The 27,840-nt window shown below is 39.9% G+C and overlaps 1 protein-coding gene across 8 annotated transcripts; it reads right to left on the bottom strand.

Annotated features, from left to right (window-relative positions):
• Positions 1-138: 138 nt before the first annotated feature.
• Positions 139-27,840, bottom strand: srfb (serum response factor b). 8 transcript variants are annotated; one of them, XR_007140360.1, is made up of 10 exons: positions 26,728-27,838; positions 20,052-20,318; positions 10,274-10,520; positions 8,584-8,760; positions 8,158-8,274; positions 7,850-7,909; positions 5,793-5,990; positions 5,378-5,454; positions 2,405-2,672; positions 139-2,168 (listed from the first exon to the last, which is right to left on the bottom strand). XR_007140360.1 is itself a non-coding variant. In XM_047812247.1 (9 exons), exons 1-9 carry the CDS (start codon positions 27,373-27,375, stop codon positions 2,577-2,579), a joined length of 1,884 nt encoding a protein of 627 aa, XP_047668203.1. In that variant the 5' UTR covers positions 27,376-27,840; the 3' UTR covers positions 139-2,576. The 8 variants fall into 8 exon arrangements, 7 of the variants coding, with proteins under 7 accessions (XP_047668203.1, XP_047668204.1, XP_047668205.1 ...); XM_047812247.1 differs by having other exon boundaries at positions 139-2,672; positions 8,584-8,757; positions 26,728-27,840; XM_047812248.1 differs by having other exon boundaries at positions 139-2,672; positions 5,283-5,454; positions 26,728-27,839.

Below are 27,840 nucleotides of genomic sequence, written 5' to 3'. Positions count from 1 at the left end.
TCGTGTCCCAATATTTTTGCAAATTAAAAAACACAAACTTTAGGTCAATTAATCTTCAGAAAGAAAATGTGTAAGACAATCTTAAATATTGGGTTGTATATATATGTCACTGTGCCATCTAGAAACAAGAAAAAGGGATCAATAGATTTTTTTTATTACAAAATTTTCTGTACACTTACTGTTACATGAAGATTCCCCAAAAAAAGAAGAAAAATAACAATAAATGGAAAAGCAAGCAACAACCTTAAAATTCTAACAATAAAGGAACCAGTGTTCATTCGGTTTCTCACACCACTTCAGAACTATAAAACAAACATCTAAAAATGTATTAAACAAAAAGGTTTCAGTGACTGATTTCACATTTTCTAAAAGGAGAAAACAGAGTGAAGGAGAAACAGTGTTTGGCTTAAAGAGAACCTTGCACAAGTCCATGCCACCGAATGCTAAACTGGGCACTGATTAACAAAACTGTGAAAGCCGCATCAACCAAGAACAGAAAGCCATTCCCACAAAAAGGCAGATATAAATAAACATGTACAATACAATTCCAAAATACAGCATTTCTACAAAAAGGCATAAGGGCAAAGTGTGTGAGCTGCAGCATGATCATACTTTGTCGTTTTGGTAAAAGAAGAAATCAGTGTGTTAAACAGGAATAGGGGGAGAAAAAAAAAAAGAAAAAGAACTAAATATAATGAACCAGTCCAAACGCTCCCACATATTGAGGCCTGGTTCAGAACCAGTGGCTGACAAAACTGGGACAGAGCACAAAAAACTGAGGCTGTGATTTCAGCAGGTTTTTATCATGATTGTAGCTGGTTAAAATAAACAGAGAAATCCGCTTGCATTGTGAACAAGTTTTTAGACAAATTAACAGTCAACAGAGCCCTTAAGCACAAACAGTGACTTCAGAATGAAGGAGTTCAGGTTGCTCTCATTACATGGTTATTCGAGTCACCTGAAGCTCTGACAAACTGCATAACAGTTTGATGTGAATTTTCAAAGGCTTTAGTGTTAATGTATACAAAGTATATTGTACCTTTTTCCAATAAGGTTCAAACATCTGAGAACATGACATTCCCATTTCATATCCTCTGTACAATCTCACTGACTCAGTTTTGTGTGTGATTAACACTTACAGTACCTTGCAAAAGTATTCAACCCTCCTACCCACCTTGAATTATTATTTTTATTTATTTATTTTACATTATTTATTAATTCGTTCATTTATTTATTTTCTGTTACAACCAGGGACGGAAAACATAATCAGTGGTTAACTTTGCTTCTTCTCCTCACCGGTCCATCTGATGAACACTAACCGATTGAGTTGTGAGAAGCCGTGTATGCAGATGAGGGCAGTTCATGCTCCCCTCCCCACAAATGTGTTAAACCATGTTATAATAATACACTGAATTAAAAGCATCAATGGCAGGCTTCACATTTTTCAAATGTGCTTCATTTTCTTTATCTAAATTACCTGCTGCTGTGTGGTAGAAGAGAACAAGCTGATACGTGGGGGAAATTGGCAAATGACCAAATTGGGGGTAATTTCAATATGGCTATGATCTACATGTCAGCAAACTGGTAAGGCGGACATTAGTTAGTGATTAGCTTGTGTAGTTTCACCATATCAAAGCGCAATTATATCCATTTCAGTTCCAGGCTGCAAAACTACAAAGTGTGGGAATGTCCAAGGAGGGGGTGAATATTTATACAAGGTACTGAATACTAGTAGAGTGCAGTGATTTCAGCTGGTCTGCTACAGTCTTCAGTAACAGTACTAAAGCACAGAGACAGTTGGCCAATGCAGTACAGATTCTGCCTACAGAATACAGTAAAAGTTTTGAAATCATGAGTTTTTTTTGTATAAACAATCTTGACGAAAAAAATTCACTTTCTCCTTTATCGTATAATCAATAAAATATATATGTATATTACATAAATTTACAATTGGTAAATATTTTTGTATAAGTAAAATACAAAACATAACATCTTAAAAAACAAACAAACAAAAAACCCACAAACAGCACATGCCATTGCACTATTGCTAAAGTAATAAAATAAAAAATATGTACAGCTCCAATTTGATTTTCTTCAAAGCCACCACCTTTCAGTATCCGTTCTTAGTTGGGATCACTTTTCACCAGATAGAGTTCACACCTTTTCTTCTATTCAAGCACACAAAAACACACAAATATATAGATCCACACAAATACTGACAAAATAATTCATCTTTGGCCAAAGTGAGAGGCTGCAGTGTGCGCAACAGTTAACACTGTTTCATTTCCCTTTGATGAATCTAAAGCTCATATATTCACACACGTACAAATAACATGCAAAAAACGCATGTCAGAATTAAAGTCCTAGAAATTTCAACACGCACATCAGAACCAAGAAGACTTACTTTCTCTCAATTCGTCAGTGTCCTTGTGAGGTCAGAACGCACAGTAACAGTACAAACTGTAGAGTCACACACACTGATGGCGTAAATGGATGAAATGCTTCGAAATGGAACAAGGCATCAATAAATAGTGATGTAAGTCTCTGCTGAGCCTTCAGTCAGTGGTGCCTGTCAATCAATCATTCTTGCTGCTCTGAGTTGTGTCCAGATTCACTACCTGAAGCTCTGTCAGGTTACTGTTACTGCCGCTGGACTGCTGGCCAATCACCATCTGTGAACAGGGAAATATTAGCAGAAGTAAATGAACCCTTCCAGTGAACAGCTCATTTCAGCTCACAGCATACCACCAAATATGCACGTGTGTCAGAACAGCAGTACACACACACACACACACACACACACACACACGCTTTCTTTTAATGCATTACAGCAATGCAATCGAAGAGGACTGAATTGCGTTTTCATTATTCCTGACTAAATATGGAGATCAAATCAAGGTCCAAACACATGACTGGGGAACCAGAGCCTTTTAGAACATTTCTACAACTAAATACAATTCCCATCTGATTAGATTTACCCTTAAATTGAAAAATGTGTACAGTATTACATAAACAGTATTTACAGCAGCACACATAGTAGGTCATAATGTCTGACCACATGTTAAAAGTTGTGTCTAATACTGCATAATATTTCATTCTGGCCTCACGTTTGAACAAACTATTCAACTTTGACCATGAAAAACTCCTTAATACCTTCAATTTAAAGTATTTGGACTGTTTAAAAAGTTATAGAATTTTAAAAAGTGATGGTGAAAAGGAATTCCATCACCTAGAATATAGTCAGTGCTTACTGGCTCCCTGTGTATCACAACCTCCACTTTAAACTTTTCATACATACATATATTACTGATCAGCTCCCAGACCAGGCCGTGGCCACAGCCACTATATTTTTGCAGTAACTGCACTACACACAGGGTGTCTATTTTATTATATACACAGTCGTATGCAAAAGTTTAGGAACCCCTGACAATTTCCATGATTTTCAGTTATAAATATTTGGGTGTTTGGATCAGCAATTTTGTTTAGATCCATCAAATAACTGAAGGACACAGTAATATTTCAGTAGTGAAGAGGTTTATTGGATTAACAGAAAATGGGAACGAAATTAGACAGGTGCATAAATTTGGGCACCTTGCCATTTTGTTGATTTGAATACCTGTAACTAATTAGAACACACAATTGGTTTGGTGAGCTCATTAAGCCTTGTACTTCATAGACAGGTGCATCCAATCATGAGAAATAGGTATTTAAGGTGGCCAGTTGCAAGCTGTTCTCTTTGACTCTCCTCTGAAGAGTGGCATCATGGAGGCCTCAAAAACACTCTCAAATGACCTGAAAACAAAGATTGTTCAACATAATGTTTTAGGGGAAGGCTACAAAAAGTTAGCGCAGAGATACAAGCTGTCAGTGTCCACTGTGAGGAACATAGTGAGGAAATGGAAGACCACAGGCACAGTTCTTGTTAAGACCAGAAGTGGCAGGCCACATAAAATATTGGAGAGGCAAAGGCAAAGGATGGTGAGAACGGTCAAAAACAGCCCACAGACCACCTCCAAAGACCTACAACATCAACTTGCTGCAGATGGTGTCACTGTGCATCGTTCAACAACTCTGCACTTTGCACAAGGTGAAGCTGTATGGGAAAGTTATGCAAAAGAAGCCTTTTCTCCACACACACACCATAAAGAGAGTCGCTTGAGGTATGCAAACGCACATTTGGACAAGACAGCTTCATTTTGGATTCTGTGGAGTGATGAAACGAAGATTGAGTTATTTGGGCATAAGGGGCGTTATGCATGGTGGCAAAAGAACACAGCATTTCAAGAAAAACATTTGCTACCCACAGTAATATTTGGTGGAGCTTCAATCATGCTGTGTAGCTAATGCTGGTACTGGGAATCTGGTTAAAAGTTGAGGGTCGCATATATTCCACTCAATAATCAGCAGATTCTTGAGAATAATGTTGAGGAATCAGTCACAGTCACAAATTTGAAGTTATGCCAGGGCTGGATATTTCAACAAGACAACGACCCAAAACACTGCTCACTCGGGCATTTATGCAGAGGAACAAGTACAATGTTCTTGAATGGCCATCCCAATCCCAGACCTGAATATCATTGAACATCTGTGGGGTGATTTGAAGCGGGCTGTCCATGCTCAACAACCATCAAACCTAACTGAACTGTTTTGTAAGGAGGAATGGTCCAACATACATTCATCCAGACACTCATTACATGCTATAGGAGGCTCTACTAAATATTGATGTGATTATTCTGTTGGGGTGCCCAAATTTATGCACCCATCTAATTTCCTTTTGATGCATATTGCACATTTTCTGTTAATCCAATAAACCTCATAACACTACTGAAATATCACTGTGTCCTTAAGTTATTTAATAGATCAAAATGAAATTGCTGATCCAAACACCCAAATATTTATAAATGAAAATCATGTAAATGGTCAGTGGTTCCTAAACTTTTGCAAACGACTAATTACAGCTTACTTTTGTTTCTTTGGCAATTTGAAATTTTCAGGTGTGTAATCTGTAAAGCTACAGTGCAGTGTTGCGTTTATTCTAAAATTGTAATAAGGATAAAAATGATACAAAATAAAGCTTAAGTTTTGTAAATGTTTTTGAGACAGACTGTCTACACTATTTGATGTTTTATTCCATGTACTACATATTTTGGAGTTTGAGGCTTTGGAGCACATTCTTGATTATATGAAAAGAGCTCTTTCAACGAGATAGTGCTAGTGCATGCAGTGCCCCCGAAAAGGTCGGACATCAGCAAAGGGAGAGTCCAGGCAAACAAACAAACCACCTCCTCCTCTCTGCGGTGGGTTAGTTCACTCAGTGGCATGCTGTTGCAGAGAGAATATTAAGAGTTTCACTTGTAAAGTGGAGATCTTGCCGTACTGGATGTATCTGCACCGCTGAAACGGGGATCTGCACCGTGCCAGGGGGTGCTGTGAGGAACACCTGAGGAACAGCACCTGAGTGGAGACAAAATTTTATGTAAATAAGGCATAAAATACAATGTGGTGTGCTGATATCTTGGAGCTAATCTGTTACTGTGAAGTGTTTTTTCCTATAATAGTGCATTCCTCTTCTAGTACAGCAGCATATTAATTATTAAATCATTCATATATTAAACACTTTGCATGTGTAACCATTTATAGTTATGTAGAATGTAAGGCTATTACAGAAGATCAATCAACACCTTTTGACGAATACACAATATAGTACAGAATAATCTAAATGTTATATAGTATTATGGATAGGGATAAAACAGCAGTTTTGCTTAACAGTGGCACTGTGTGTGCACGCTCACCTGTATCTGAGGCCTGTGCATGGGACACTTGCATGGCCGAGGTGCCCTGGGAGAAGGCGTTGAGCACAGCCAGACCACCGTCGGTCAACGTGGGGGCCGAGGCGTACATCACTGCATGGGGGCTTGGGTACATCATGTGACCTGCTACAGAAGTGGGCACGGATGATGTGATGATAGTAGCAGGGAGACTGACTGTGGCTACGAGGATGGACAGAGCAAAGGATGGAAAGAGTCAGATAAAGGTAGGTCGAGAAATCAAAACAATGACTCGCCAATGAACTGACTCAACTCCTTGCACTTTTGAACTTTTGACACAAGGGGGCAGTGTTGCACAGTCAGCACAAGTTCACCCTTCACCCAACATCAACAATATACATTAAACTGAAGTCTGTTACACTGTTCCACGGTCTCTTTAATTTCCTTGAAATGTTTTTTTCCCCTCCCCAATTATGATGTTCCCATTTTTATTTTGCTAGATTTGGTATAGATTTTGGCATTGTACAGAACCTTTCCTTTATGACAATGATTTTCTTTCCTTTGGATTTCTCTAGTTTTTTAATTTATGCTTTTTCGATGTGGGAGGTGGAAACAGAGGAGTGAAGCATGATCAGAGAAGAAGAGGTGTTGTTTATGAGTCACTTCATCAGCTAGAGCCACCGCACTGCCTGCCAGTTCACCTCATGGCATCATGCCCAATCTGAGACAACACAGGATCCCAGGCAATGCTGGACCAGCTGCTTTTAACGTAGCTAAGCAAGAAAGTACTCTAGCTAATTTAGATGTCAGCTTCATTAAATGCTATTTTTGCAATGATGCTACCTATGCTATAAAGAAAAGCGACATGGAGAGCACGATAATCTCCCTGAAATAACTACCAGCCACCCGAAAAGAATGTTACAGGTTTGAACTTTATAGGTCATGTGGCTATAAGAGCTTCTACCAGTGATGTAAAAGATTGGATCACAAGACACATGACTACATTCACCTCATCCACTTCTGATCGATCACCTGTGACTGATGTTGATAACAGGGCTGTACAGGGACACTGCTGTAACAGCCATCACAATCGTCAAACAGGCAATTAAAAGCTTCTGGAAGTACCAGCACTAACACTTCACTGCTAAAAAGAATTATACTAATAGTTTCAATGCTTTTAGCAACATTTCCAAACAAAATTATATTATGTGTAACTGCAGGGTCACAATTATTCAGCTAATTTCCCAACACTTGGTTTTGCTAGACACTAAATTAATTGCGTATGTGGGCGAGCAACGGAAATCCCCATCGAGTATTACTATAAATATTATATTTCTGAAAATGACATGCTGTCTTGAGCAGGAAACCCCCATCACATCCACAAAGTTACAGTAAAATCTGCTTACACAAAATAAAATTTCATGTAAAGATGAATTCACTAAAAGATTTGCCCTCCTCTACATCTAATCTACTTAGAAAACATTGCAGTAAGGTTTTTAAAAAGTCTGATAAGATTGTATTAAGTCACTTCAATCAACTAATCTGTTTGCGATTCCTTCCCTAAATGCAGAAGCATAGAGTCGACTGTTCTGTTGACTAAATTTCTTGGTATTAATATTACTATTGTGATAGTTGGTATATGATCGCAAGCTAATATTACAAAATGTCAGTTTGACTACGCCATGCAACTATCTGAAAAATGGTATTACATCACACTGGGCTAGCAGGGATGTAGACGTGTTTAGGAAGACTGACTAAGACCTGGCTTGTTATCTGGATTCTTACCCGAGAAACTTCATAGGAAAGATTTTTCATTGTGGCCAAATAATATATTTCACCAAAAGTGTGTACATGTGATTGTTTTCTTGAAACAGAGATGTCAATGTACTGTACATCATATTCAGCTGAACCATATGACTGGAAAATCTAACTAGCCAATTATTGATTGTTATGTTTAATCAATAAATGTGGCCAAGAAACAGGGACTTTCGCAGAAGAGACCATGTGACTGACATAGCAGAAGACAAACCACAGATGATTTCCAGACGTCTTTATCAGCAAATCAGTTTTAATTTCCTTACTATTAACTGCTTCAAATAAGACGCATGGAGAACCAATCAGCCCGCAACATCCTGAAGCATCTGGCCACGAAAGTGTACAAAAGATATCAAATGGGAGAAGAAAAAAAAAGAATTGCAAATGTGTGTGTGAAGTAACATATTTTGAAGTCAAAATATTCTTGCACTTTGTCACTACTGACTTCTTAGCAAACAAGAACACTGAGGTCGCTTACAAATGTGTATTGTAGTGAATGGAAGCAGCTGAAGTGCCAATAGCGTGGTCAGGATTAAGCTGAAACGAGGATGCATGTTGTGTACGTTGCATGTACCTGTGGAGGCGGTGCTAGTTTGGGAGATCTCAGGGCTGCTGCTATCAGTGTTGATGGAGCTGGACTGAGCGCTGGGCTGCACCTGGATGGCCTGGAGCTGCTGGGGCACCGTTCCACCTATAAACAGTGAAGGTTTAAGTTGGATCCAAGCTACATGTCACCCAGTTAATATTTAAAAGAAAGTTTCTCAGGTGTTCTTGGGATAGTTCTTTGTTTCATGCTTCAATACACCGCACCTTTCCGCATGCTCACAAAACAACCCTAATGACTTCTAAATTAAGTCTGGAATTGACATCAGCATGCATTGGCTAGCAGGATTCAAATTGCATGAAAAACAACAAAAACAGACTATTATTTACTGATCATTCTATAAATACAATTTTGTCCTTTGTCATCAGCCTATAAAAGATGCGTGTTTACTCTAACCTGTGAGAGAGACTGCAGCGGGGAGACGAAACACAGCTTGTTGGCCCTGTGGGGTCTGTGAAGCTGTAACAGTGGCAGTCGTTAGAGTTTGACCCTGTTGCCCCTGTAGAGCCAGAGAGTGTTGCTGCAGCTGCCCCAACGGGATGGTCGGAGTCCCAGGAGGGAAAGGAGTGCCTGCTGTGAGGGTGTTTAATAGAGAGAAATTGAAAAAAAGTGACAACCAGCCCTAATTTATATTAATTTATAAAATGGTCTGATCATGTGTAAAAATACTAAATCTGCTGAATCAGGATTTAGTAATATTTCAAATCAGTCAGGTAATTGTACAACAGTAAAAACCATGAATACAAGTAAAGATTCAGCAAATTCAAAAAATAAGAGCCAGTGATGCCATTGCTGTTTTTTAAAAATGAGTTAATAAACAAGTTCAAATCAAGGAGTGAGGACATGTATAATACATATTGTATAGTCTATTGGTTTAAAGTGACATGGTTATTGGCTGCAAACAGTTTGAATGTATGGACACATGCCCCCATAAACAATAAGACTGGGCATGTTTACAGAAGATGATTGAGACATCCTTGAGAGAAAAAAAAAACTTTAATCCTTTGTTAGTATAGCTTTGTAATCAGATTACTGACATAGTAATCCAATCTTTTTCCTCTTTGAAATCACATTAGCATGCACATAAACACACTTTGTTTTAAATCATAGACAGGCTCTCTTACAACACTTGAGTGATTCCATGATCACATTGGAGGACTCAAAGTATAGGGATCTACAGATCATTGCAATGATGTTCAGCTGGCTTCCACAACAATATGATGTACCTGTGAAGTGAACAAAATTCACCAACACCTTAGTGGAGTTTTAGAGGAGGAAGAGGGAAGGAGACTGTTAAGGGGACTTGACAGATATACAAAGCCAGCTTGAGCTACAGCTGTTTTGTTGGGGGTAATTCAATGCTTCAGGACTGTTTGTGTGAGTGGGTGGATACGTGTGTGTGTGTGTGTGTGTGTACCACCTGGCAGGGTGCTGAGTGTAAAACAGGTGAAAGAGTGCGAGAAACAGGAAGCAACGTACTGAGGTATGCCATTACAGGAAGAAAATCATGAAGCAACCTCCTGCGTCTGACCACACTGCTATAAATATCAAGAAACTACACACAGTATTTGCTCCATATGGCATTTGTTCAACATAAAAAAATTTTTCATTCGGGATGAGGGCCACTTATTGAACATGGGCTTTCTTTTCAACAAATGAGATGACAGTGAGAGCTGCTCTGTTGTCTCTCTAGTGTTTTAATGACGCCTCACATCTGCTTTCACAGGCTCATTCAGACTAAGAGCCCATGAAACCCAGCACAACCCAGACAATCTTCATTGAATATTCATAACTAATTACAGACCGTGCTTGCCAGAGCTCTGTGCTATGCCCATTGTGTAGCCATGCTAATTATTCCTGTTTCACAATGGCAATCAAAGGCAGTACAGTGGTGCTTCTTCTCTCAAGAAGCGCCGCTTTGTTTAGTAAAACTGCTTGAGGTAGCTACATTACAAATGAGATATTTTACTGCAGCTTTGCCCCAGAGATGGTCATTTAAACCTGCTCCTCACTTGGTTCAACTGCCATGTCAGTAGAAGGCATCATCAAGGACATTAGAGCTTTTTTTTTTTTTTTTTCCCCCTACCTGACATAAAAGTGAAGCCTCCAGGGAGCTGCATGACCCCTCCGGTGGCAGCTGCACTCTTCAGAACAGTGCCATTAGTGTTGGCTGTGGTGCTCCCGCTGCTGCCAGACACGGGTGCCAGGTAGTTGGTGATTGGGAAGGAGGGGCTGCTGCTCACCTGCATGGTGGTGGAGGTGGTGGGCACTGTGGCCTGGGCACTAGTGCTACCTGGCAGGCTGGCCACAGTGAAGGCTGGCTTCAGAGTGTCCTGGATAAGGAAGAATGAAAATAATTAGCACTTTTAGGGAGTATGCCGTAATTGTGTGTTTATTTAAAATGTACTGAACTGCATGTTTTTGCAAGTCACAAAGCAGTGAAATTAAAGTATATCTGTATTGAGGGATGAGGGATAAAAAAAATAATTGAAAAAAAAAAAAAAAACACTTCCTGTGCAACAAAAGCACTAGCTACCAAAACAACAGCCTTCCTACACACTAATTAATGTGGAAACATTGACATTTCCAAACAAAAGAACACAGAATTATAATTTACATAAGAATGTGTGTGTTTATTAGATGCGGGACTTTATGCTGTGGTAGTTAATGTATTTTGAAAGAAGAGTTTAATGATTTAGTGGGTTCTTGTCAATTTCTCTTTAACCTCAACCTCACTTCTTTGCTAATGTTCTGTTAAGAAATGTGAGGTTCGGTAATGAGAGATTTCTGATTAGTAGGTGATGATCATGTTTTTACTATACCAGACTATACCGGCTGTGCATCAGCTAAAATTAACAGCAAAGACTGAGTGTAGAATAGATGTCGAGAATTCGCTCATTTGACCGTTATAGCCTTTTCTGTATTAAGCTTAAAATATAAGTTAAATATATATTTATTGAAATCTATATAACTATAATTCTGTCTACAATTTGTGTAAGCATGTTGTCTAGACGTTTCTATCCTAGTCATGATTGTACATATTCACTCTCCTGCTCACCCTGAACATTTTGCAGTTCTGTGCATTACATTCTTCCCCAGTTGAGATTAAATCAGACTAAATAAAATGCTTGCTCAAGATAAAGCAAGGCCTGCCCATGATCAGTCCTTACTGCTCTCACATTTTTAAAAAATGTGCTTTTTACTCTCCAGATGCAGTGGTTTACTGTTGAGTCTTAACCTTGCTAATGAGGCAGAGACCCAGACATACAAAAGTAGCTGGGACAACAGAACAGCGGATAAAGTGGTTCCATCACCACCACACAGAAACAGGATGAATAGCAATGCATCCCCTCTGTGAAACTTCACTACAACCCACTTTTTCATTTCTAGTGCATAAGTATTATCAACCAGTTCTTTCGGAAAACAGTAATGTCCCGACTCTTAAAACATACTGTACAAAAAGTGCCAGTCTTTAATGTTGCCATAGTAACCAGCGGCCTCTCTGTACAAACCACTTTTAAATGAAATGTTCTCAGACCAAAATGTCTAAAACGCTAATCAAATTTAGAGCAAAATGATTACTTCTACACTCGGGTCTATTATCTGGAATGAAAGGTCATACTAAGCAACATATCTGCAGCCATCTGAGGAGGTGGGTGAGGGTGACGTGCGAATACACACTGATGCCTTCCCACGTCTTTCTGATCTACAGAACACACTTCCACCACAACATTGTCTCTTCCGCACCCCAAGTTGTGTACAGAACGCAGACATGCAGCATTACTAGTCATCATAGGACTTCTACGCAGCCAAAGCTACAGCAAAGAGGCAGAGGAAGGAAGGCAAGGTACATGGGTGCACATGGAATTTAATGCTCAATCTCTTCCTCTCTCAGGATAGAAAGATACAGATTCGCATCCACAAGACTGTATGCTGCCATCTCTGCACCGCAGAATCGGACAATACCGCTGACAGATACAATATCACAGCATAATAAAAACAGCTGCTGATGTTCAGCACATCTGAGCTGATAGCTCAATAAAGAAGCTTTGTAATAAGTATAAGCAAAAAAAAAAATTCCACTGCTGGTTTGCTCCAAATAGCTTCACTACCACTAAAAATAAATAAATAAATAAAAACCAAACACCTTTAAAATAGGAACATACTCTTCACATACAAATTTGGAAAGATGATACAATATTGCTGGATTTGCCCAGAGATACCCATCCTAAAGTTAGAACATTAATGGAAGCAGATGACAACTTTAATTTATCTGTATAGCGCTTTTAACAATTCCATTATCATGAAGCATCTTTACAGAAATATAGAAACAGAAAAGAGGAAAAAATAAATACAAGTATAAAATGAATTTAAAAACATTTATTTAAAAAAGAAACTGAAATTGAAACGGAATTGGTTCACTCATAGGTCCGACTTGCTCCCACCTACAAACAGCCTCATTAAGGGGACGAACGGTGGACACATGGTGGCCCTGCTGACTACCCAGGTTTTAAATAGTTCAGTGTGAAATTTGTACTACTGCTAAGCATTAATTTTATGTATAATTCAATTAGAAATGCAGTTTTTCCAAACAATTGAGCCCACAAAAACACTTGTTTTGACACAGTTTGAGAAGCTTGGCTAACTATTATAATCACGATCATCTTCTGTCAAAAGGTGTTCATCTCACACTGAGGAACACCACATCTCCACTGAGACCCAGAGCTCCTCTCGCTGGGGTGCTGTTTAGTCATGAGTGTTAACCCTTTCAGTCAGGGTCAGTTTCCAGGAAACCCATCCAAAGTGAACAACCTGCAATGATTTATTTTTTTTCATCCTAACAATGTTTTGTATTATATGCTTAAGATACAGACAGTGAGAGCATCCCATGAGTTTACTAGAGTCCTACTTAATGATTCCATGAATATGTAAATAAATAAAATAAGGGAAGAAAAAAAAAAAAAAAAGAGCAAAGCAATGGGGAGTGTGGACAAGAGGTCCAAAGTTCAGAGGTGCTGTACAAACACCACTGAGCTTGGACATATCCATCAGTGTGCAGTTAGAGTGAGGGCTTGGCATCCTAGCAGATGGAGTAAATGTCTAGACATCAGTATGTTAATGTAATAGTTTCTACAGTCCAAACCTTATATAAAATGTACCATAATGGAATGGGACATATACTCCAGTAAACTTTCGGAAAGTATTGACCCAGTAACAAATAAAAGCTTACTGGTGTTCAAAACTGAGTTTTTGAAGCAGTCACAAATACAAACATGCTCCATTAGATAAAGCGAAATTATAGAATAGGCCATTGCCATGTTGTTGGCAGATCTTAAGCTCAGAGCCTGAGGAGAGAAAAATCAGCCATGTTTTTTAGTGTGGGAAGGCTGACGTACTAGCTGTTCGCTGCCGGAGCTCCACTAACCAATTGTGAGTATCTGCGAGTTCACACAGGTGAAAAAGGGCAGTTAGTACTTTCCTCAAAGTGTGTTCAGCTGCCCTGTAACAGCATGAGCAGCAGCTCTAATACTCCACCGACTTTGTAGGTCTTGGAATGAAAACACACTAACTGTTGTGCGATAGGAAAGAGCTGGCTCATGGAAGAGAAATGGCTACTAGCTGAAACAAAAAAATGAATATGTTTAAGTAAATAAATATACCACACCTCTCTTGCTAAATGGCTTAGGTTGTAAGGCAATACAGTAGCCATCCTTCCTTGGGAATTCATATACATTAGTCTGTATTAAATTTGCTTAATCAAATTTTATTACACTATATCATCTACCATTTTGTAGCTTATATGCTTATGTTTAGCCTTTAATTTTAAAGTCAGCTAGCAAAAGAAATGAAATGCATTTCAAAATAAATGATCTCAGTTTTATTATTAGTTTATTAATGATAAAGAACTCAGACTTTCACAGACTTCTTTGAAAAGCTGTGTGGTTTTCTGCTATTATTTGGTTGTGTCTTCAAAACTAAATATAATGCAATACTTCACGAGTTGTGAAACTGCCACCTCCTTAGCCATTCTTGATGAGCAAGGTACAAGAAAGACTAAAAGCAGAGGAGTTCAGAGAAACTAAGCACACATGAGCCATACACCAGAGACATATAGAAGGCTGTATACAGTACATACACGTGGGTGCATGTGTGAAGCACGTGGATATGAGCGAGTGATCGGAGTGTGTGGCACGCAAGGAGCCGACAGGGCAGCTGGTCATATGATCTTACAGATCAGGGCGTGATGGGCAGACAGTGGCATAGCGAGAGGGAGGGAGAGAAATAGTAAACGAGTTACAGAAAGAAACAGAGAAAGGGTGAGTGTGTGAACAGCTGAGGGTCCTGACAACTGCCAGGAAATGTGAGCCCACATTAACCCTTCAGACACAAGGGGAAAAAAAAAAATCTACACACATGGACCGAGATTTAGTTCTCTAATTGTCCCCAACATGCACATACAGTCCAGCAGCAATCAGCGCCATCTGAATACCCAAGAAACGAGCTGCGACTGTCAGCAACGCACAAGCATCAGTCACATGCCAAAATGAACAGGAACTATAAAAATAAATAAATGAATGAATGAATAATTACACCCCACACAGATACCCAAAACAAATGGTGAGGAGCAGGGGTCTGGGTGTCACAATACTGAGGACAGATGTATTTGGGGGAAGGAGAATGTCAGGCTGTGATGGGTGAAATCTTAAAGGAGATGTCTGTAGTTAGTGACATTAATACCTCGGGGTTCTCTCCATTTACTTTTCCTGAAATGCTTCCACCACATGTTCCTATATATTCCCCATAAAATTTCTAAGCTGTAACAACTGGATCATTTTCCCCAATCCCTATTCCTGTTTCCTATCCTTTGGAAAAAACAAAGTTACATAGGGAGGGATAGAGAGAGTGAAAAGGGTAGGGGAAAGAGAGAGAGGGAGGGTGGGCAGAGGGCAATAGAGACTAATAGATAGCATCTTTATACAGTTTTTGTCCATGTAACAAAACACCCACAGCTCTTCCTCCGCACTGAGCTGATCTCTTAGGAAACAGAAACAACGTCTTTAACACAGCCTCTGAATTTAGACCACTTCAAATAATGAAGTGACACCAATGACCAAAATAGAGTTCATTCATTAAAAAAAGAAGAAAAAATGAAAAGGGGGTAAACAGAACAGACGAGAGACTAAGATGACTTGTATTAAGCTGCTGGGTGCATTCATTTAACGAACAGCAAACTTATGACTAAAGATGTGTGCCTTCAGATTTACATCCCCTATGAGACACATTAGGGCCAGTGACATGTGTAGATGCCAGCGAGTTTTCTATGACTCTGTGCTGTGTTGCTTTGGTTCGTCCACAGCTCAGTACAGAGGCAATGATTCATCTGTGTGACAACTAATTACAGCAGTGATGGCCAAGAGCAAACATCAGAACACCTCCACCACCACTCAGATTTTATTGTTCAGATCAATCCTAGTAGCAGGTCTTGAGCATGAAGCACCTTAGAAGAACAGATCTGAATTCACTAAAAATGTAAATTGAACAAACTGATCTTTATGAAAATGACTGCACTGGATGTGCAGCAGAGACTGAGCTATGCTAGCAGCCTCGCTCTCTCTTTTCTCTCCCCTCCTCCACCACCCCCACCACCTCCTCCTCCTCCAGTGCTCCCACTCGCTGGCTCCCATCTCCTGCCTGTCACCCTGCCAAAGATCCGGAATTCACAGCTCCATTTGGGACTGCTAAAAAAGGCAAGGCAGCCCAAGTAGCAGAGGTACAGCCAATCGGTGGTGACCTGTGCTGTGCTTGGTGCAAAATAAGGCCTGAGTGACTCCTCCTCTGAGTGGTACATTAACACTCTGCTCAACACCATCAACCCTGTTGCTTTAAATGTCACTCACCAGCTTGCTGTGTTTCAGAGTGTGGCTCGCTCAGCCTCATCACAGCTCTTGTTAGGTTCAGGGCTTCCACCAGGCTTTTTTTGTTGTTGTATTTAAAAACAGCCTTGATAAGGCTACATATACAGCACTAAACTAGCTTCCTGGTATTTAATTGACACTTGCTTGTCATTTGGACTTTCTCCTCCTCCATTTCTCACCCTTTTTTAAACTCTTTCGGTCCCTGGGTCCGCTCATCACAAGACAGTGACAACACAACCACCAGCAGTGTCTTAGCACTCCTTCTCACTGTTATAGAAAAAAGGGTAGAGAAGGCAAACTTCAGAGGACAAATGAAAAACTAACTATTCTCTCTATCCCCCACAAAGCTGGTGAGCTGTATGCTGTATTTACAAACTGTACAAGTTCATCTGTTAAACAAGTAAACAGCACTGCAGAATGAGCCAAACAGAGCAAAAAAGCACTGATCTGCGCTTTTGAAAAGCAATGCTTAACAGAGAGATACCTGGAATAGGTCCTTAAACTGTGTGAAAAGAATTCAATTAGATGTCCGGGCATCATTTAGAACTGAGAAGTCTCTAGTCAAGGCCAATACATCTAAATGTGCCAAGTTAAACTGAGCTTGTTTAACATTTTGTCTTACTTGCACCAAAGTGAATAAAAAAAGAAACTAATCAAAATGTTCTTCCCTTACTCCAATTACAAATATTTTTCTTGCTGTAGCTGTTGTATATCAATAATGAGCAAAGCCAGTCCACCACCCACCTTTAAGTTTGGAAGAAGAAAAAACCAAACATAAAAGCACAGGCTGCTTACTGAAGCAACTGTCCATTTACACAGAACATTTACAGTTAGATTTCTGGCCCAAGGTCAAGGCTGGCAATGTTAGGAATGATACAACTTGGAACAGCATCTTGGAATGAAATATCCACCATCTCTGATAAATCCTGGCCTGGTAATGGCCAGCAGCATAGTGCAGGCTGAAGCAGATGGACAAGGACAGAGCAAAGGCTGTCTGGGTCAGAGACATGTTTAGTAATTGCAGTGATCGAGGAGGATGAAACTTTAAACTCTTGAGTCTGGCTTTCTTAAGAACTGAAACTGCTTTCATTAGAGTACAGTTTACAGAATACTACATCAATGTCTACATCACAGCTTGGACATAAAACAAGAACTAATATATAAGCACTAAAAATTGGACGTAGAATAAGAACTGAGCTGTAATTTGAGTGGTTTTGCTCTGACAAGGTTTGCACTGAGTCGCGCTGACAAGGTTTACGATGGTTAACGTCAGATGAGCTGGAAGATACATAGCTTCTGGTTCTGAGGCTAAATAAAAATTCAAAAAAAACAAAAACAAAAACAAAAAAAACAAGATGTCTTAAAATCAGGAATGATTGGAAACAGAGCACCTCACATGCGACAGAGTAATATTTACAAATCTGGTGATAGTCCATGAAGCGTCCCTGACCAACTCAACGCACGAATTGAGCCTAGACTCAAAACACAGAAAAAATTAAGATCTTGTAAAAAGACAGATGAGATTATCTGTTCTAGTGGATTCAGATTTATGGCCATCTTTAAAAAATAAAATAAAAAATAAACAATTCTTATTTTAGCATATGAGAGGGGCAAAAAAATCTCCTAAAAGCTCTCTAGCATCAAGCATCCTTTGGCTCTGAGCAATCCTCTCTCGTGTGACTTTGCTCTCTCTGAATCACTGTGAAGGTGCTCTCTTCATAAACAGGACATCCAAGTTACATATCAGGATTTCAGAAACTTTGATATCAGAGTGGCCTCACGGCTCTACTCAGAAGCTTGGAAAGCAAGCTTTACCCCCACTGCTAACTTCAGTCACAAGCTAAGAGTTAAACACTCCAGACACCACCATCTCCAAGCAGAACACTCACTGTGGGACTCTGTAAACACAGGAGGCTTTGGACAGCATCATAATGGCCACGGCTACAGACGGTGCCTTTGACAAAAAAAAAACCTCACTGTATTAACACTACCACTGCAGAGAGGCTCTTTTTAAATATACACTCCCTCATTATCTTGCAATACATATATAAAAAGTGAGCAAAGAAAACAGTGGACTCAAAAGACAGCTGCAGCCTATAAGGAATGTGAGGGGCCCCGGCCAAGAGAGCGAGCAGGGAAACCATACCATTTAAGGGCATGGAGGCAGAATCAAGTTTTTATCAATGAGAGAAGTGCACTTAAGTGCGTCTGAGCTGAGGTAACTCTATGGAAACCCTAGCACATGTGCCATCCGAAAACTTAAAAAAAAAAGATTTCAAACATGTCCAGCAAATCCAATGGATAAACTGGAACCCGCTTCAAAACCATACAATCAGTCAAGTGTGTGGTACAGGATAAGGCGGAAAGATGCTGCTACTGGAGCTCTGAGGTGTACGATGGCTGTTCATTGTGGAATATAAATATTTTTTCCAGTCGATCTTTAAGCAGCAAGAGATTGATCTGCCTCAATGTGAAAAATGCAAGGTAATCGAAACAGCTTTGCTATTAGCTGAACAAATCTGAATCCAATTAGTTTGGTTTATTTGTGATCGTTAAATAGCAGGGTATTTTAATTTAAGAGTTTAAAAACAAATAAAATTGCATACAAATAATTGTATAAACACATTATGAAGAAAACAGACGTTCCGTGCTTGTGATCTTAATCAAAATTGCATTTAAAGTTGATCCCAAAAGGAATGTAGATTAAGAGGTTCTGACCTACAAAACACAATAGCCCAGACCCATAAGGAACTTCACACTGCCGTCTTGTATGAGAGTTCCAAAGGCTTCATTAATAAATGAAATCTGATTATAAAAATTATTTGATACAAAAAAATTGAGTTCATAAAACCATAAGCAGCAGAAGTCACTAGATGTTCAACTTTTCACAATTTGTTTAAGGTTGGAGATCAGCTGGAATGTGTATGCATGGAAACAGGAGTCATCTTGAATCTCTACCAAGCATGAAGAAGCGCAAAAGTGAGGAGTATCAAAAGCATATCAACAGTGAAATTCTTGATGAGTTCTGATGAAACTGCACAGGGGCCAATGACTAATGCTTCATACAGGACATCTTGGACCAGGTTGAGAGAGTTTATATCCCTAAAGCAAAAAGAATAAATCACCAGTCATCTTTGAGAGAGAGAGAGAGAGAGAGAGAGAGAGACTCATCTTTAATCACAGACAAAGGAAACAAAACCCAGCTGTAAGCATTGGAGCTAGAGTTTGAGTTGAACAGCCTCCCTTACCAGGGCTCTCAATCATCAAACCCTTAAAGCAATCCCAGACAATATAAACAAAAATGTTCCAGTCACACTCACTTAAGATAAACCCTCAGCTGATACTAGAACAGTCTCACAGACCACAATTTTCACTCCGTCACTAAGAAAACCTCTATCCTGAAACCCTGAAAGATCAGTGAGTTGCTTAATCATCCTGGTGGTTAGTTTCATCATTCAAGCTATATTCATTCTACCTGTCTCAGGTCAGCAGTTGTCTATTTACACTGTTACAGGAGAACATTAACACACTTCGAATAGCATTAAAAAACCCAAAGGAGAAAAATCCTCTCAACATTACACAATGACATTCAACATCATATTAATGAGAACCTAAACACAGGAATGGTGGTGACAAAGTTCCTGAATGTAATATGATTAAGTATGGTTATGGTAGAGAGTGCTTGACTGGTCAGTGATCTATAGGGTGGCATTCACTGTGCTGGTGCTGAAGCTTTAGAACCTTATTTATTTGTTTGAGAAACAGACAAGGACTAAGCACTGCAAGGGGTAACACAAGGAAGTGAAAACAGACTAATGTCATTTAAAAACACAAAGGAATCTCAATTTCATTACTAAATAATTATTCTAAAGAGATCTCATGTTAACTATGGACATTAATTCCATTGATTACCTCACAACAAAACATTTCAGAACAGTATCAGCTCACCTTGGTTTCTCCGAGGCTCTCAGATTCAGACACCTGATAGGTGAGGTCGGTCTCCTCAAAGCCTGTGGCACTCATGCGCTGGTCTGTGGATGGGTCTGAGCGCGGAGGAGAGTCTGGAGAGTTCAGGCATGTTTGGATCAGAGCTTTGCCCGTCTCACTGGTAATCATGGGTTGAAGCTTGCGTGTGGCGAACGTGTACACATGGCCCGTTTCACTCGCCACCAGGAGCAGCACCTGAGTGCCTGTTAGTGTGGAGAGCTCATATGCCTGTGAGGAGGAATGATTGGGAAGAAACAATTAGCTACTTGAATCAAAATCTCTACTATTGTTTTTCAGATTTGCCAAATCTCATTAAAAATGTTAACTTTCACTTTTCATCGGAAAAATGGAGTAATTATATATATTATATATATATATATATATATATATATATATATATATATATATATATATATATATATATATATATATTATATATATATATATATATATATTAATATTAGTGCGTGTGTATAAAATCACAAAATCAAACCCAGTTTATACTCAATTTAAACTTAAATTGAGACAAGCTGGCACTGAGCTCAAGCTCTCAATGAAGAGCCGAGAGTGTCCCAGGAGTGATCAATAAACAGAAGGGTTTGTGGTGTCGCATCAAACAGTGATGCTTACAAACATCTATAAAACAGAACCCTCACAGTCCATGGTTTCCTCTGGAGAGTATTAGAGCTTGCTGAGGGTGAGTGGTGGGGGCAGCTACAGTCCAGTAGAGTCACACTCATGGACTCTGACGTATGGCTAAAATGTACCTAAAATAACAGAAGATAAAGTTCCAAAAATAGGGAGCATGATACTGTGAGACTGATTGCATTCTCAGTGGGGGCTGTAGCCAGGACTTGGAGAAGCAGATACATTGGGAACTGGAGTTTATGAAGACCCAGACCATTGTAAAACAAGATCATCAGTACTGTGTGATCTTGGGATATTTTCTCACCTTACAAACACATGTCAGGTGTTAGAGCAGCTGATGGAGCACTAGTATTAAGTATATATGCACATCATATGCAACTCTTCTTAATTGTCTGTTCAATGTTACTTAATTGCCAGAGGACATCTGTAGTAATTATGATTGATCATAATTGATCAGAAATGGGAGAGTCTTCATGGTGTATGAATGGCCGTAACACTAAGAACCCCATGCTTACTATATACACCCCATATAAGAGCTTATACCAAGTTATACCTATACTAGGAACTCACTAAGCTGCCTAAACACCCCCCCCCACCACCTGATAAAAGAAGAAGAGGGGGGGGGGTATTTGAGTCTTAAAAAATAAAAATAGAAATGCATTTTAATCTGTATTTTAAGTGTTAACTACCTGAAAAAAAATGTGACCAACAACCCTGTTCTCTACATTTAAGCACTCAAACATCATTAACAGGACTGGCTGCAGGCATATACACACTGAACAATTTCCATTAGTTAAATACTATTTCTATTTTATTAATTTACATAGAAAAAGGACTCAAATCCCTGTTATATGAACCCATGATTGTCATATTGAAGAAGGGAAATCCATCCATGTAGGTTCCTAAACTTTTTTTAAAAAAAGAATTCAGGTCTTTATCAATTTTAAAACCATATAAAAGCCATGAGTCATACGGAGTCCTGTTTGTTTATTTATTTTTCTTTAATATAATAGTAATAAATAAAAATAAAAATCAATTCCATTTTTGAGGACCATTTTAAAGCAGATTATATGTAAGCAAGTCATTTAAAGTCAAATATCAGCAACAAGAAACCAAGAGTCCCTTTTATTTACCCACCAAATGCTGTAATATTGCCTATTTTTTCCCCCTCTTTTTGCTATTTTTACCTTTCGTGGTTTGACATACAAAAACACAGTACAACTCTAATTGTCTTCAATTTTCTTCTAAAGGCAGAAGTTAAATTTATTTAAGAACGTAACAGACCTATGCATGCACACACATTTAGAACCCCAGGCTGAAATCTGAATTTTGATTTCATAAGTCATCTGTGAGGAGCACAATGCTTGTGCGCATGAGAGTAAAGGCATGATCAGCAGTGCTCCTCTGAGAACATAATTAACTCTGCTGACAAATGATGCTATTTAACTTGGATCAGAGCAGAGGATATCATTACCAAGCCAATTTCAACATTAACTAGATTACACGGGGGTGGGGGTTGTTGGGAGAGTAACTACCCGGTTGGCAGGAACTCGCAAACTTTACCCTAGTACACACTGAAAAACAGATGTCTGTTCAGTGCCTCCATCATTTCTTCAGCACTCTTACATCATTGACTATGTCTAAACCAAAAGCCTGTAGGAATTTCAACCTGATTCACTGTAGTTATGACATTGCTGATGTGCTTCCTGCAACAGAAGAACACACAGAGCAAGAGTACGGACTTGCTCACATGATGAGGCAGTGTAATTATGTGCTAGCAGCTGTGTGAACATTGTTTCACTTTAATCAGGTTAGCGGTCACAAAACAAGTGTCTATACTTAACCATGTCAGGATTGTGGAGTTTAGCAGCTCCTATTAGCACACAGGGCCTTGTTTAGGTTTACATACTTGACCGCTTGATAGGGTCATTGATGGTTCTACCCATATGCCTGTGCTAAAAGGGACACATTGCAGCAAAACTTCAGGATGAAAGCCAAAGTCTTTAGAGAAGAAGGAAAGATGATTGCCTGGAGGAACGATCATTACTGTGTGAGAGAACAGGTTCAAGGTTACAAGGCCTGGAACAGAGAGGACAGTCCAAGAGACCTGCACTTAAAGGCTTAATAATTGACATTCGACTTGGTTACAAGACTTTCAGTCACTGTAGGCTTTAAAGGAAACGTGTAGCATAGCAGCCGAATGATGAATTCCTGGTGAAAAAGATCAATACTAATGAACTTGGGACTACAACTAGTTACAGACATTATAGCCTCATAGTACAACTAGATGTTTTTCAATGTAGTAGTAAAATTATAGTAACAATTTCATAGCGCATGGTCATAGGCTCCTAAAGTATGGCTCAGTTTTACTTTCATCTTAAGATTAAAGGCATCATATCTTTGTCTATTTGTGAAGTTTTCTCTGAAAAAAAAAGTTTTTTGAATTTCTTATTTGCAGTTTAAACTGGTTACTGTAACAGGACCTAATGATTAAACTAGACCTAGAAGAGAAAGTCAGTAGTTTTTTTGTTTTCTGATGGGTCTCAGGGACTGTAGTTAGAATAAGATTTTAAAATTCAATACACTACCTCAAACATTTTTTCTGAGACTATCAAAATCATTTCACTCTTCCTGAAGAGCTGTGCTACTTTTACATATGGAAATGTCTCCCAAACACACCCAACAAAAATGTAGTTAATCAAAGGCAACTTTCAGTCAGCCACTTGTATGACATTATGGTTGTTTTACTTGGTGTGACTCTTTATTGCAACAAGGATTTGTTGCAAGTACGCTACGCTACTCTCAGAGCATACATTTATTTTATACTGTTAAAAACACATCACCCAGTTCTAGTGTAAAATCCATCCACGAGGAACATTCTACCAATCGACAGCTCACAAAACACTTGCTCGAGCCACATCTTAGCCTCAGAAGACTGCATATGCCATGTTCCAACCTGTAGCAGCATTTCCGGTTTGGAAAGTGAAATTGGATTGCAGTGAGAATTCAACAAATTTGGCCCCTGACCAAACCTGCACCACCTTTTCATTCCATAATAAAATAATGTTGAACTTCAATAAAGTTGGCTCCATCTTGAAATTGCTGGTACAAAGCATTTTTCTGTATGACTAAATGCATGTAAATAGAGTCTAAGCAGGAGGGCACAATTGTGGGCAGAGCTGATTTACAGCAGTAATGCCACTACATATCAGTGTGCTCTGTTTTTACTTTTACACACAGGCAGATCTGTGTGCTGACCAAAGGTCAGCTTGCAGAGCCATTGCAATTGTTATCTTTCGAAACTATATCTGCACTTAACTTTCAGACTGGTTAAACCTTCAGGGCTGGAAATGTAGTAGATCCTGGTTACATTACCAACTTATACAGGCTCATTACCTCAGCTTGTAAGGTATTAAAAATCATGCTGATTAACCCTTAAGGTGAGAATCAGAGGTAGGACTTCTCTCTAACCTGAGGACTTTGAGATCATGCAAAAATGTCTGGTGGGGTCATGTGTATAAACACAAATAGACATTTGATATACTCTCACTACCCAATTTATACACATGTACATTTGTACATTTATGCAGTTATCTAATCAGTCAAGTGGCAGCAGTACAAATCATATAGTCATGTAGATACAGTTCAAGAGCCACAGTTAATGCTCATTTCACACATCAGATTTGGAAAAAGTGAGCTCTGTGACTAACCATTGCATGCATGTTGGTACCAGATGGGCTGGTTTAAGTATTTCAGAGACTGGTGACCTCCTGGGCATTTATAAACTCTAGAGACTGTTGTGTGTAAAAAGAATAGTTTGGAAAAACATAAAACATTAAGTGAGCAATAGTTCCGTGAGTGGAATCACCTTGTTGATTAGAGAGGGGAATAGTCAGATTGGTTCAAGCTGCCAAGAAGGATATAGAGAACACGATCGCTCTATACAACAGTGGTGGGCAGAAAAGCATCTCAGATACACAATTCCTGCAAATATTTCAGGTCCAGTGTCATGAATCTCCTGGGTTCTATCACATCATGAAGGTTCAACCAGATTCAGACATTAGCTTAAGATTATGAAATTTTAAAGCAAGTATGTCAATACAATCATTATGTGCATGGATATAGTTTTAGTTGTCTTTAAACCATGGCGGGGGGAAAAAAAAAAAAAAAAAAAAAAAGAAGACAGAGCCTACAACAGTTCAGACAAAACTTTTGCTGGAAGAACCTAATGATCATCTTTTCTGGCTATTTGGCACTAAAATAGCTAACCAGACAACCACATTATTGTGTAGCCTATAGGAGCATGCATAAGTCTGAATGATTCTGAGCCTGTGAAACAGCTAGTAGTGCAGAGATTAAGGCTGGCTGTTGGTGTGTTGAGATTGCAGGAACAATTCAGCAGGTGGCTGCATGTGCCTACTGGAGAACAACAAGAAGCCTTCAGTAATGACATCATAAACCCGTTTGGACAGCTGACCAGAAGAACGAGGGCAGGTGATGACCTTCTACAGGTCAATGGGGGTACAGTAAAATACATAAGGGATGAGAGGTTGGGGGGCTGCTACAGTTGTTCCAAAACATATAGCTGCCTGGGGACAGGTGATAATCGACGTTGCAGGCCATGGGGATTAGCCCTGAATTGTCAAACAAACAATCTTTGAGCTACGTATTATGGCAAATTTTAAAAGAGAAACTTACCTTATATTATTAAACCTTAGCCTGTTTTTTTTCTCTTGGGATGCATTTTAGTCAAGTTAAGCCATTAAAGGCCACAGCACTAAAGTGCAACATATATTGCCACTAAAAACATAAGTTGTGAAGTTGCATGCCGCTTTCAGCGTCCATCAACAATAACATCCTACAGTCCTTTCCAGGACTGCCCCAACTGGGATCCCTGCCAATAACACAAATTAGCAGCAACCATGGCACTGTTTGGTAGAGTCTTTTAGCGGAAACACTCGTAAGGAGTTTGTTAATCACAGGCAAAACCTAAAAGCAATTAACAGTCCTAATAATCAGACATAAGACACTTGAATAAGTTCACTGCTATTCTCACACTCACTCTGGAAACAAAATCTGATGCAGGAATGAACTGTTGCATTGTAATAATTAAGATGAAGGTGAAGATGCCCATACTGGATCAACATTTGTAAATATCTTTACCTGAATTTGAAGGACAGAAAGCAGATGTGAACAAGAATGAAGCACTGACTGCCCTGACTTTCATTCCTGTACAGTCCAGTTTCCTCATTTCTTTAAATCAGGGGTCATAATTTTACAGTACAAAGGACTTTATTTTAGTCATTTTTTAAAGCTGATTGCTACTCATGATGAGACAGGACACAATGTTATAGCAACCACATAAAACTAGCATCCAAAAATATCCAGGTTAAGCTCCATTGATGAAGGAGACTCTTCATGTAGGCCAAAGCCTGTGTGAGGGAGAGAGAAGGGTGGTGGTGGTCAGAAATAGAGAATGTCAGTTGCTCTGTTCTATTTAAAGCTCACAGCCAGTGGGGTCTGTTGTAATTCCCAGCCACCATTTGCCATAGAAGAGGACATGCAACAGTGTCATCTCCATTACAGCAGAGAGAGAGAGAGAGAGAGAGAGAGAGAGAGAGAGAGAGAGAGAGAGAGAGAGAGAGAGAGAGAGAGAGAGAGTGGTGAAGACAGGGAGAAAAGTTTGTATGAGAGGAACAAAGACTGGTAAAAAGTTGATTTGCAGTTTAAAATCCTGCTCCCATCCCATAAGTCACTTTGTTTACATGACACTTAAAGGTTACATGAACTGAGCAGTTTAGGAGCACGTGTGTGAATCAGGGCTCAAACTTCAGACATCACTGGTGTCCTTTTTGACACCTATAATATACTAGACTAAAAAATGTGTCTATAACCTTTCTGCCATTCTTGACCAAAAGAAAAACCGCCTATTTAGAATAATCTTGTATAATAAAAAAGGATTACAGCTGCTTGTGATGGGAGAACTGACCTTTTTCATAATACCGGTCTTCCTCTTGCTGAAAGTCGTGTACCGCCGCAGCTTGTTGTCTATGAACTCCATCTTAATCTTTACTCGCCCGCGTGTTTTTTTGCCCGGTTTTGCTCCGGCGACTCCGCCAGTCAGCACCCCGTAACCCACCGGTGGAGCTCCGGCCTCCTGGCCGATTCCGGCGCCTTCCATCTCGGCTCTCTCCCGCTTCACGCCCCGTCTGCTACTCCCAGAAGAACCAGTCGGTTCGTCCTCATCCCCCGATTCGGAGTCCGCGTCCGAGGCGCTGCACACCTGCGGTATGCCGACTTCTTTGTCCCGGTCAAACCTGGCTGACATCGCACCAAGTCCCCCAACGCCGGGCTGAGCGGCGGCCTGAAGTGAGGTCAGCCCGCTGCCGTTCCCGGGTCTGACACCCGGTCTGGAAGAGATCCCAGGCCCGCTACCTCCAAGCATCCCAACGCTCTCCCCCACACGTCCTGCAGCACCCGGGAAAGAGCCTGCTGTATTCACTGCCTGTCCGGCCCGGGCGAGCCCAGTACGCAGCCCGCCGCCGAGCACCACAGAGCCGTGAGCCGCCCCAGTCGCGCCCGCTGATCCGTTTCCGCTCAGTGCCGAACCCGCTGGGCTTGATAACATCCTATTCATGAGAAAACGTGAGACGCCTAAACGCCGAACAGCCGTCTGTGGTTGTGTACGCAGTAAATATTACAAGGCAGGGGCATTAAATAAACTGAAATGAAAGCAAAACAAACGAACGAATCTCAACTGCAAAGTTCTGACTTTTCCTGGTGTTATTGCTGCTGCCCCCGAGAGAGAGCGCCTTCAAACCGGCTACAAGCTCGCAGCGCGTCGCCTCTCCGTTTCCCCCCAAACCCCGTGCCGTTCTCTCTAAAAGGAAAACACGAAGCGCGCCGTCGCGATCAATCCGCGATGTCACTTAGTTCTTACCTAATACATGTAAAATGGCTACCGCGGCCTGGTTAAATATACAACCACCGCCACCAACAGTCTTTCACTGAACCACTACTGAGACAAAACGCTGCAATGTGTCTTGTGTATGTTGTAAATATTTTGCTCAACAGACACGAAATCCGTCCGCACAGATCTACT

The sequence above is a fragment of the Tachysurus fulvidraco genome, chromosome 4 (genome assembly GCF_022655615.1).
Source record: "Tachysurus fulvidraco isolate hzauxx_2018 chromosome 4, HZAU_PFXX_2.0, whole genome shotgun sequence".
In the NCBI taxonomy this organism is placed as follows: Eukaryota; Metazoa; Chordata; class Actinopteri; order Siluriformes; family Bagridae; genus Tachysurus; species Tachysurus fulvidraco.
This window is presented reverse-complemented; position numbering and strand designations above follow the sequence as displayed.

What these genes read in the sequence shown, in the direction of transcription:
- srfb (XM_047812246.1), bottom strand. Translation starts at nt 27,375, where the DNA reads ATGAATAGGATGTTATCAAGCCCAGCGGGTTCGGCACTGAGCGGAAAC. An exon ending in CGCTGCAGTCTCTCTCACAG is followed by an intron (nt 8,275 to 8,583) that starts GTTAGAGTAAAC and finishes CACTGTTTATAG; the next exon opens with GTGGAACGGTGCCCCAGCAG. An exon ending in AACTAGCACCGCCTCCACAG is followed by an intron (nt 7,910 to 8,157) that starts GTACATGCAACG and finishes TTTCGTGGCCAG; the next exon opens with ATGCTTCAGGATGTTGCGGG.